Here is a 10,826-nt window from a genome sequence, read left to right as displayed (position 1 = left end):
TCCTACTTCCAGTGTCCCACTTCCTGTTTCCTACTTCCTGTGTCTTACTTCCTGTGTCCTACTTCCTGTGTCATACATCCTGTCATACTTCCTGTTTCATACTTCCTGTGTCCTACTTCCTGAGTCATACTTTCTGAGTTCTACATCCTGTATTATACTTCATGTGTACTACTTCCGGTGTCCTTCGTCATGTATCCTACTTCCTGTGTCCTACGTCATGTATCCTACTTCCTCTGTCTTACTTCCTGTGTCCTACTTCCAATGTCCTACTTCCTGTGTCCTACTTCCTGTGTCCTACATCCTGTGTCTTACTTCCTGTGTCCTTCTTCCGGTGTCCTACTTCCTGTTTCCTACTTCCTGTCACTGGTCATCTTATTTTGAGTTTATAGTTCAACTTCCACATGTTTGAATCTTATCTGTAAAAACTAAAGTCAGACTTTGAGTCTGGCAGAGGGAATATTCCTTATGGGGGCTTATTAGGCCGTATGTAAACAAAGGGAAGAAGAAGAAGAACTACATTGTATATCTTGAAGTCAATGCAATGAGATGTTTGTGTTTGTCTGTAAATAGTCACAAAGCAGAGATTGTAATGTTCCCCATGTGTGTACATGTTCTATGTACACACACGTGTAGCATGTTTTATACTTGTGGATACAATCCAGTTAATCTTATTTCCATATCTGTCATTTCTAAATATCCTTTGTTAATCCCTGATTCTGAAAACCTGATGTTTTCTGTATCCATGGTAACAGAGAGATGATGTTTCTTTTGTAAATGTTTCACTTTTATCTTGAGAATTACAGAAGATATATAAATATAAAACTTTACTCTGAGACAAACTCTAATTTTATTGTATTAATCATTTAATTTAAGATGAACATTTCAAATCTACATCAAGTGTCATTCAGCTGATACATGAACAAGTATCCTCAAAACATCTGCATCTCTGTGTCTTTGTGTCTCTGTCTCTTTGCATCTCTGTGTCTCTGCTTTTGTGTCTCTGTATATATGTGTCTTTGTGTATGTGTCTTTGTGTCTCTGTGTCTTTGCATCTGTCTCTCTGTATATATGTGTCTTTGCATCAGTGCCTCTTTGTATCTTTGTGTTTTTGTATCTCCTTGTCCTTGCATATTTCCATCTATGTGTCTATAGATCTGTGTGTCTCGATATCTCTGTCTTTTTATCTATGTGTCTTTGTGTCTCTGTATCTCTGTGTCTTTAGATCTATGATTCTTTGTGTCTCTGTATCTTTGTCTCTCTGTATCTCTGTGTCTTTAGATATATGATTCTTTGTGTCTCTGTATCTTTGTCTCTCTGAATCTCTGTGTCTTTAGATCTATGATTCTATGGGTCTCTGTGTCTCTGTATCTCTGTGTCTTTGTGTCTTTGCCTCTGATGACCAGCCTGTGTAATGAATAGCCCCTCCCCCTCTCCTCTGCAGGGGTGTCAGCGGACTAGTGGACACCACGGAGCTGGGCGTGAAGATCGTGGAGGATTTGGCCAACTCATGGCCGTGGATACTCGTGTAACTATGACAGCACGCACAGAAAAACCACAACACCTGAACGCACCTCCCAGACATCCAGCTGCCGTTGAGCTAGACGTGAACACGTCGTCAGTAGCAGCTCTGCAACGTGTTTTATATAATATATTTGTTTTAATGTTCCACATCGCTTCCTCTCATGAACCTGATTCTTATTTGACGGTTCATTGTTGATGTTTCCAGTTTATTCTCATAAATCTGTTACAATTTACAGGGTCACTTTGGTGTTTCTCAACCCGGGTCCCATGTGTCCGTGTCCCGGTGTCTTCTGGGTATTTTCATGTCGTTCTCAACAGACTGCAATATAATCACAGCGGTCACGAACACTAAATAATAATAACACTTAAGTTCAAAGAGGGTTTCAGGTTCTTTCCCGTTGAGTGGGCCGACCCGGACTGAGCTGAATCCCATCCGCCCGTCAGACTCCAGCAGGGTCCGGGCTGAGCAGCACCAACACGACCCGCGGCCTGGTGGTTTCAAACCGGCTTCTTCCTTCATGTGAACGAGCTTCAGACCGACTTCAGAGTCGCTTCACTGACTTTCACTTCCGTTTATTTGTATAGCGCATTTTCACAAATTACAAATCCTCCTCAGAGGGCTTTACAATCTGTACACATCGACATCCCTGACCTTTGACCTCACATTGGACCTCGAAGCGATGCGTCCGCTCGTGGGTTGAGTGGATCGTCCTGTCGTCTCTTTGATGTTTACCGCGCTGCTGTTTGATTCCTGGTGGATCCGCTCAGCCGGCGTTGCTCTCGCTCTACGTCTTCGCCTTCCTCCCGACGTCGTACCGTCGCCCCAGACACGCGGCGGCCGCTTCACGGTCCGGACCGGGCTGACGTGTGTGCGCGTGTGTGTGTTGTCACAGAGGCCTGCTCATCGCCATGGCGATCAGCCTGCTCTTCATCCTGCTGCTGAGGTTCACGGCCGGTCTGCTGCTGTGGACGACCATCGTCGCCGTCGTGCTGCTGCTGGCCTACGGTGCGTACACGTCGGGGGAGGAGCTCCTTCACCGCCGCCCCCATCGCCTTCTTGAAGCGTCTCGTGTGTGTGTGTGTGTGTGTGTGTGTGTGCGCAGGTATGTGGTTGTGCTCCGCCGAGTTGAGCCGGCTGAGACTCCGACCCGGCTCCGACGTGGCCATCGTGGAGGTGGGCCTGCAGACCGACCTGCAGGTCTACCTGCAGCTCTCTCAGACGTGGATCCTGCTGCGTGAGTCCAGAGCGTCCGCTCACAGATTATCACTTTAAGATTTTGTTTATTTCCTTTCATGAATATGTTTTTTCTCAGAATACAGCGGCCACTTGACTTATTATTTTTTGATATAAAATGTTCCCAGTACATAGTTATGGTTTAATTCAACCAAGTAATAAAAGACAATTCAGCTTGTGTACATGGTAAGGGAGTTTAAATAGATTAGATTAGATTAGATATTCCTCTATTACAGGGGTTCCCAAACTTTTTAGGCCACGCACCCCCTTCTACATCCCGACCGGGTTCACGCACCCCCAATCCCCCACACCTTAAAAAAAACGCAACGGAATGCAAGAGTTGTTGACGGGGGGCGGGGGGCGAGTGACTTTTTCTTTGCTCAGTCCCGATGCGCGCGGACCGGCGTCGGAGCTCTGCGGCGACCACGATCGACGTATTGAGCACCCCTGCATTCAAACATTAAATAGCCGAGAGTTTTTTTCAGCGTAAGAAATACGATGTGTGGCGGGAGTGCGTGAGTTAAGACCGAAATGACACTTGAGAGCCCTGAGAATGTTTAATATTAATTATTACACCATTAGAGTAGACCACCATTACATTTTTCCTCTCGTGCACCCCCTAGAGGCCACACTTTGGGAATCCCTGCTCTATTAGGCCCACAGTCGGGACATTTCAGGATCACAGCAGTAGCATTAATAAAAGATCAAAATAAAGCACAAAACACAATAAAAACACATAATACTAATAAATACTAAATACAAAAATACTAAATATACAGAGGAATCTAAATATATACACAAGGCAGTGACCAAAGTGAATTACCAGCAGGTTAAAGTGTCCATGAAAATAAATAAAAATAAATAATATAATGTGTAAATAATAATACAAATATCATTGTGTACTTTTTTATATATTTTTTTACTCCAATGCCAATAAAGCCACAATAAATTGAATATCAATTCACAGCAATAAATAATGTTTGTGTTGTCAGTGGCGTCCTTGGGGGCGGCGGAGGCGGCCATCTTGTTGATGTTGATCTTCTTGAGGCAAAGGGTGCGAGTGGCCATCGCCGTGCTCACCGAGGCCAGCAAGTACGACCTCTGACCGAGAAACGCCCGAGAGGAAGAGGAGCGGCGAGAGCGCCCGCTGACGAAGGTGTGTCTGTCGTTGCAGGGCCGTCGCTCACGTCACGTCCACCCTCCTCTTCCCCGTCCTCACCTTCCTCCTGCTGAGCCTGTGCGCCTCCTACTGGGCGGTGACTGCCGTGTATCCTTCACCGCCAGAGCGGCCGCCGTGTGACCTCTGTGTGACCTCCGTGTGACCTCCATGTGATCTCCATTTGACCTCCGTGTGACCTCCATGTGACCTCCGTGTGACCTCCATGTGACCTCCGTGTGACCTCCGTGTGACCTCAATGTGACCTCCATGTGACCTCCCTGTGACCTCCATGTGACCTACATGTGACCTCCATGTGACCTCCGTGTGACCTCCATGTGACCTCCGTTTGACCTCCATGTGACCTCCGTGTGACCTGCATGTGACCTCCGTGTGACCTGTGTGTGACCTGCATGTGACCTCCGTGTGACCTGTGTGTGACCTGCATGTGACCTCCATGTGACCTCCATGTGACCTGTGTGTGACCTGCATGTGACCTGCATGTGACCTGCATGTGACCTGCATGTGACCTGCATGTGACCTGTGTGTGACCTGCATGTGACCTGTGTGTGACCTGCATGTGACCTGCATGTGACCTGCATGTGACCTGCATGTGACCTGTGTGTGACCTCCATGTGACCTCCATGTGACCTGTGTGTGACCTCCATGTGACCTCCATGTGACCTCCATGTGACCTCCATGTGACCTGTGTGTGACCTGCATGTGACCTGCATGTGACCTGCATGTGACCTCCGTGTGACCTCCATGTGACCTCCGTGTGACCTCCGTGTGACCTCCATGTGACCTCCGTGTGACCTCCATGTGACCTCCATGTGACCTCCGTGTGACCTCCGTGTGACCTCCGTGTGACCTCCATGTGACCTCCGTGTGACCTCCGTGTGACCTCCGTGTGACCTCCGTGTGACCTCCATGTGACCTCCATGTGACCTGTGTGTGACCTGCATGTGACCTCCATGTGACCTCCGTGTGACCTCCATGTGACCTCCATGTGACCTCCGTGTGACCTCCGTGTGACCTCCATGTGACCTCCATGTGACCTCCGTGTGACCTCCGTGTGACCTCCGTGTGACCTCCGTGTGACCTACATGTGACCTCCGTGTGATCTCCGTGTGACCTCCGTGTGACCTCCGTGTGACCTCCATGTGACCTCCGTGTGACCTCCGTGTGACCTCCGTGTGACCTCCGTGTGACCTCCGTGTGACCTCCATGTGACCTCCGTGTGACCTCCGTGTGACCTCCGTGTGACCTCCGTGTGACCTCCGTGTGACCTCCGTGTGATCTCCGTGTGACCTCCGTGTGATCTCCGTGTGACCTCCGTGTGACCTCCTCGAAGGTCAGAGGGTTCAAACGTATGTGGTTGAAGACGGGTTGTGTGTGTCTTTAACCAGCAGCAGCTACCTGGCGTCCTCGGGGGAGGCCGTCTATAAGGTCGTGTCTCCGGAGGCCGGCTGTCCCCATGGCAACAGCACTTGCAACCCAGAGGTACGGTCGGAGTGTCAGTCGGTGTGTTGACTCCGCCTCCAGGGCGTGTCAGCTGCTAGCTCCGTTAGCCGAACACAAGCATGCTAACAACGACCTAGCGCTCCTCGTACACACACTCGTACACACACTCGTACAACATGAGTACTACCACAAGTAATACCATGAGTAATACCATGATTAATACCACGAGTAATACTATAAAACCATGAGTAATACCATGAGTACCCCCCCGCCCTCTCTGTCAGACCTTCAACAGAACCAGCGTGTCCCTCTCGGCGCCGTGTCTGGGCTCTCGGTGCCGCTTCTGGTTCTACGGCGGGGAGTCGTGGTTCCAGCGCCACCTCTTCCTGCTGCAGCTGTCCAACCTGCTGGCGTTCCTCTGGCTGCTGAACTTCCTGCGGGCCCTGGAGCAGTGCGCCGTGGCCGGGGCCTTCGCCAGCTACTACTGGGCCCGGAGGAGGCCCGGCGCCGTGCCGCCGTGGCCGCTGTCTGCGTCGCTCGGCAGGGCCGTCAGGTCAGAGCCCGACCCGGCCTTCATCAACCTGTGTGACACAGTGTATTGAGATGCTCCTCCTCCTCCTCCTCCTCCTCCTCCTCCTCCTCAGGTACCACACAGGGTCTTTGGCATTTGGAGCTCTGATTCTTTCCGTTGCCCAGCTGGTCCGGATCGTCCTGGAGTACCTGGAGCAGAAACTCCGAGGTACACACAGTCTGACTGAAGTGTGGAGGTGGAGGTGTGTCTTCATTACGCAAACAAACAAACAAAGTTGTGAGAGCAAATTTCTCGTTTGTGAGTTAATTCATTTTTAGTTTTGCTGATGAAAAAAGAATTTACGAAAATATTTGCTCTCAAAATTAATTTAAAAATCGCTCTCAAAAACAACCCCGCGCTCTCAAAACGAAAATCCACAAGTTGAGTTTGGACGTAGTGGGCGGGGCTTACGCTGCCGAATGAGCGAGGCGTTTCTATTGGCGTAGTGAAGACACGGCGTGTCGCCCGCCGCCGTGCTGATGGCGTCCGTGTGTCCTCAGGCCTGGACAGCGGCCCGGCCCGGTTCCTGATGCGCTGCCTGCAGTGTTGCTTCTGGTGCTTGGAGAAGTTCCTCCGCTACATGAACCGGAACGCCTACATCATGGTGAGTCCTTCAAGAGCTGCAGCGCGGGAGAGGTGGCGTAACATCCAGGCCCTCTGGGTCGGCCCAGTGACACAATATACACACACAGAGTCACACATACACTCCAATGCACACGCTAATAAATGACGATTTATATCTATCTAAAAGACAAATCACGAATTTCTGCATTTCTATTTGGATTTTTATGTCTTTATTTGTGGATCACATTGCATTTGTTTGTGGATCACATTGCATTTGTTTATGGATCACATTGCATTTGTTTTTGTTTTTATAGACTCCTCTGTCGCGGCTCGATTCGCAAAAGCGTAAAAAACAACAACATAGACCTCCCTGTAGCCAATCAGACGTCGCCCCATACGTCCCGTCCCGTAGGACCACTTCTACCTCGAGAGGCGGTAGTGAGTCACTGCAGCTTTTATTTTGAAGGTTTCAAATTAAATGGATTTGTGTTCATGTGTACAATATTTCAACTCTCAAATAAACAATAATCAAATGCAAAGAGAGTTATCTAACAGTATGTTCGGGAGTAGTTGATACAGCGCTTCAGGTACACCGGCCCTTTAAGAGGCGGCCATGATGCTGAGGACCAAGAGGCAGAGCGACCTGAGGGCTTGTCGATGATTGGATGAGACACACCTCTCATGAGGCCACACCCCACACACCCTCCCTAAGTAAAGCTGATTGGTCCTCTGAATCCCACGGGTCAGGTGGTAGACATGGAGCTGTGTTCTGCCTCCTCTCCACCAGGTGGCGATCTATGGGAAGAACTTCTGCACCTCGGCCAGAGAAGCCTTCTTCCTGCTGATGAGGAACGTGGTCCGGTGAGTCTCCTCCTCCTCCAGGCCCTCGGGGCCCGCGAGGGAGGTTCTGATCAGGACCCGTGTCTCCTCAGGGTGGCGGTTCTGGACCGAGTGACGGACTTCCTGTTGTTTCTGGGCAAAGTGCTGATAGCAGGAGGAGTTGGTGAGGGGCGACCCGAGGCCCGGGCTGAAGGCCTTCACACAGCGGCTAGAGCAGAGAACACACACACACACACACACACACACACACTCAGGCTGCCGAACGGGTCGAATAGACTTGTTGAGGCGGAGGACCGGCGACCGGCTTCCTGTCCTCCTCCAGCTGCTCCTGGACGTCGGTCTGAGCTCCGTTGTTGTATGAAGATATTTTATTGAGTTTTCTTTTAGTTAAATGCTCCGAGTGAACTTGAGTTTCCTCTCGTGAACGGTTATGTAGGAGATACGTCTCGGGCTTTTATTGTGAAAGGTAAGAGCCGACTGAGTGGATGACATTTGTCTTATTTGAATATAATGATATGCTTCAGAAAATGCATGAAATGCAGAGTATAGAGCAAGACAGTGTGTGTGTGTGTGTGTGTGTGTGTGTGTGTGTGTGTGTGTGTGTGTGTGTGTGTTTCAGGTGCGATTGCATACCTCTTCTTCACAAGAAAGATCCCTGTTGTCCAGGAGGAAGTGCCCAACCTCAACTACTACTGGGTCCCCCTGCTGGTCAGAGTCCAACACACACACACACACACACCTACGCGCACACACACACACACACAAAAACAAACACACACAAACACCTACACTTACACACACATACAAATACACACAAACACACACAGACACACACAAACACCTAAACCTACACACACACACCTACACACCCCTTTTCTACTCACATATTTAAAGGTGATTGTGATTGTGATTGACGACAGACGACATACAACACACAACATATGACAGACATCAGACAACAGACATCAGACAACAGACATCAGACCTCACACAACAGACATCAGACAACAGACATCAGACAACAGACATCAGACAACAGACATCAGACAACAGACATCAGACAACAGACATCAGACATCAGACAACAGACATCAGGCATCAGACATCAGACAACAGACAACAGACCTCACACAACAGACATCAGACAACAGACAACAGACATCAGACAACAGACAACAGACAACAGACATCAGACAACAGACAACAGACATCAGACAACAGACATCAGACCTCACACAACAGACAACAGACAACAGACATCAGACAACAGACAACAGACATCAGACATCAGACAACAGGCATCAGACATCAGACAACAGACAACAGACATCAGACATCAGACAACAGACAACAGACATCAGACAACAGACATCAGACATCAGACAACAGACATCAGACATCAGACAACAGACATCAGACATCAGACAACAGACATCAGACATCAGACAACAGACATCAGACAACAGACATGGTTCATTCAGTATCTTCGCGGTGACTCCTCCCTGTCGCTGTGTTCCTCAGGCGGTGGTGGGCGGGGCTTACCTCATCGCTCACGGCCTCCTCAGCGTCTACGCCGTGTGCGTCGACACGCTGTTCCTCTGCTTCTGTGAGTGATGACATCATCGGGTGGAGACGAGCCTCAGCCGGTCTCACGGGGCAAACATGTTGATCTCTGTTGTTTATTTCACTCTCACCGACCTCTCCGTGTTCTTGTCTCCACTCCCCACGCCGCCGTTTGACCTTCGCTCTCAAAACGTAACCCCCCCCCCTCATCCTCCGGCCCTACCTGCTCCGCCTCCCATCAGGCGACGACCTGGAGAGACACGACGGTAGTCCGGAGAAGCCGTTCCTCATGTCCCCCGAGCTGCACAGAATTCTGGGTAAATCCAGTGAGTCGCGTTGACCTCCGGCCTCGTCCTGCACACACAGCTGGAGAACGACGAGCCGTCAGGAGGACCGGTCGGACCCCGTGAGACCCTCGGGGTCAGGTTCAGGGACCAGGGGCCTCCTGAAGGAAGACTTTCAGACAGAACCACGTCAGAACCAGTTGGACCGGAGTCGTATTCAAACCCTCCGATGAGAATGTGAGGAGGTCGTCTGAAGGTTCAGGAGTGAGTTCACGACAGGATTCTGCATCCTTCTTAAAGCTCCTACCACCTTCTCAAAGCTCCTCCCACGTTCTCAGAGCTCCTCCCACCTTCTCTGAGCTCCTCCCACCTTCTCAGAGCTCCTCCCACCTTCTTAAACGTCCTCCCACCTTCTCATAGCTCCTCCCACCTTATCAGAGCTCCTCCTACCTTTTCAAAGCTCCTCCCACCTTCTCAGAGCTCCTCCCACCTTCTTAAACGTCCTCCCACCTTCTCAAAGCTCCGCCCACGGTGCTGCTCCTTTCAATCTATTCACACGTATTATGAGATTTCCATCTGATCGCGATGATGTCATTTAAGTTTCATGACTAAGCATGCCACCGAGTTTAACCGCTATTTATTATTTAAATCTAAAAGTGAACGAATAAAAGCTGAGGACACATTTTGTTCTCGAGAGGCGAGTCGCGATGGAAAGAGGGAAGTCAAGTCGACCACATTCTCACGTCATGTTCCGGATGACTCTTGAGAGACTTGGGAGTGGGCGTGGCCTGTAGACCCAAACTCACACTGCCACGGCCCCGCCCCTCACGTGTGTGTGTGTGTGTGTGACATTAGTATTTACGGACAAGTCTCGGGAACCAAGACTCAACCCCACGAGGTCGTCGGGGTCGGCGCTTCCTTCACGCTCGTTTTGAACCGTCCGGTTTTTGTGATCGTGACAGAAGTTCAGTTTTTATAAGATGGATTGAATTTTTTTATTTGTAATGTGTGTTTTTTATATCTGTAAATTAGTTAAAATACAATAAAGTGTTCATACCCTGATTAGAAAAGAAAATAAACTTGAAATGAGACAACATCCGACCAGAAGTAAACAGATATCACCGTCGGCCAATCACTGAGCCCCGTGTGAGCCCTGTGTGTCCCCGTGCTGCACATGCTGCAGTGTGTTGTTGTTGTTTACCTGAGTGTGTTCCCTTATGAGTGGAGCACAGAGAACAACACGGTGCTGGACGAGAGAGAGAACATTCTCGGAGTGACCTCTGACCCGGAGAGTACCGGGGACTCAGAGGAGAGCCAATCAGACGTCAGATATCTCGTCTCTGAGAATCAGGACCGTCTCTCTTCTAAAAATACGCGACTAATGTTTGAGCCAATCAGCTGCTTCCCTTTGGGCTCCTTGAGCTGACATCAACCACACATCTCTAGAAGCATCTGGGATTGACGTGTTTCCTGACATATTTCCTGACGTGTTTCCTGACATGTTTCCTGACATATTTCCTGACATGTTTCCTGACGTGTTTCCTGACATATTTGAGCGTGTTTCCTGACATATTTCCTGACATGTTTCTAGCGTGTTTCCTGACATGTTTCCTGACATATTTCCTGACG

At 49.6% G+C, this 10,826-nt stretch overlaps 1 protein-coding gene across 1 annotated transcript in view; it reads left to right on the top strand.

Annotated features, from left to right (window-relative positions):
• Positions 1-10,259, top strand: part of LOC130197617 (choline transporter-like protein 5-A) — a 61,236-nt gene extending 50,977 nt beyond the window's left edge. The window contains exons 11-24 of the mRNA XM_056420370.1: positions 1,442-1,525; positions 2,415-2,527; positions 2,625-2,756; positions 3,748-3,847; positions 3,930-4,022; positions 5,327-5,414; positions 5,660-5,928; positions 6,020-6,114; positions 6,447-6,550; positions 7,298-7,371; positions 7,443-7,513; positions 7,970-8,058; positions 8,872-8,956; positions 9,156-10,259. Coding sequence (XP_056276345.1) covers positions 1,442-1,525; positions 2,415-2,527; positions 2,625-2,756; positions 3,748-3,847; positions 3,930-4,022; positions 5,327-5,414; positions 5,660-5,928; positions 6,020-6,114; positions 6,447-6,550; positions 7,298-7,371; positions 7,443-7,513; positions 7,970-8,058; positions 8,872-8,956; positions 9,156-9,253 — 1,495 coding nt within the window. The 3' untranslated portion in view covers positions 9,254-10,259. The remainder of the gene's footprint in view (positions 1-1,441; positions 1,526-2,414; positions 2,528-2,624; positions 2,757-3,747; positions 3,848-3,929; positions 4,023-5,326; positions 5,415-5,659; positions 5,929-6,019; positions 6,115-6,446; positions 6,551-7,297; positions 7,372-7,442; positions 7,514-7,969; positions 8,059-8,871; positions 8,957-9,155) is intronic.
• The last annotated feature ends 567 nt before the right edge of the window (positions 10,260-10,826 follow it).

The sequence above is a fragment of the Pseudoliparis swirei genome, chromosome 8, assembly GCF_029220125.1.
Source record: "Pseudoliparis swirei isolate HS2019 ecotype Mariana Trench chromosome 8, NWPU_hadal_v1, whole genome shotgun sequence".
In the NCBI taxonomy this organism is placed as follows: domain Eukaryota; kingdom Metazoa; phylum Chordata; class Actinopteri; order Perciformes; family Liparidae; genus Pseudoliparis; species Pseudoliparis swirei.
Note: the sequence above shows the minus strand (reverse complement) of the source record. Positions and strands in the feature narration are given on the sequence as shown.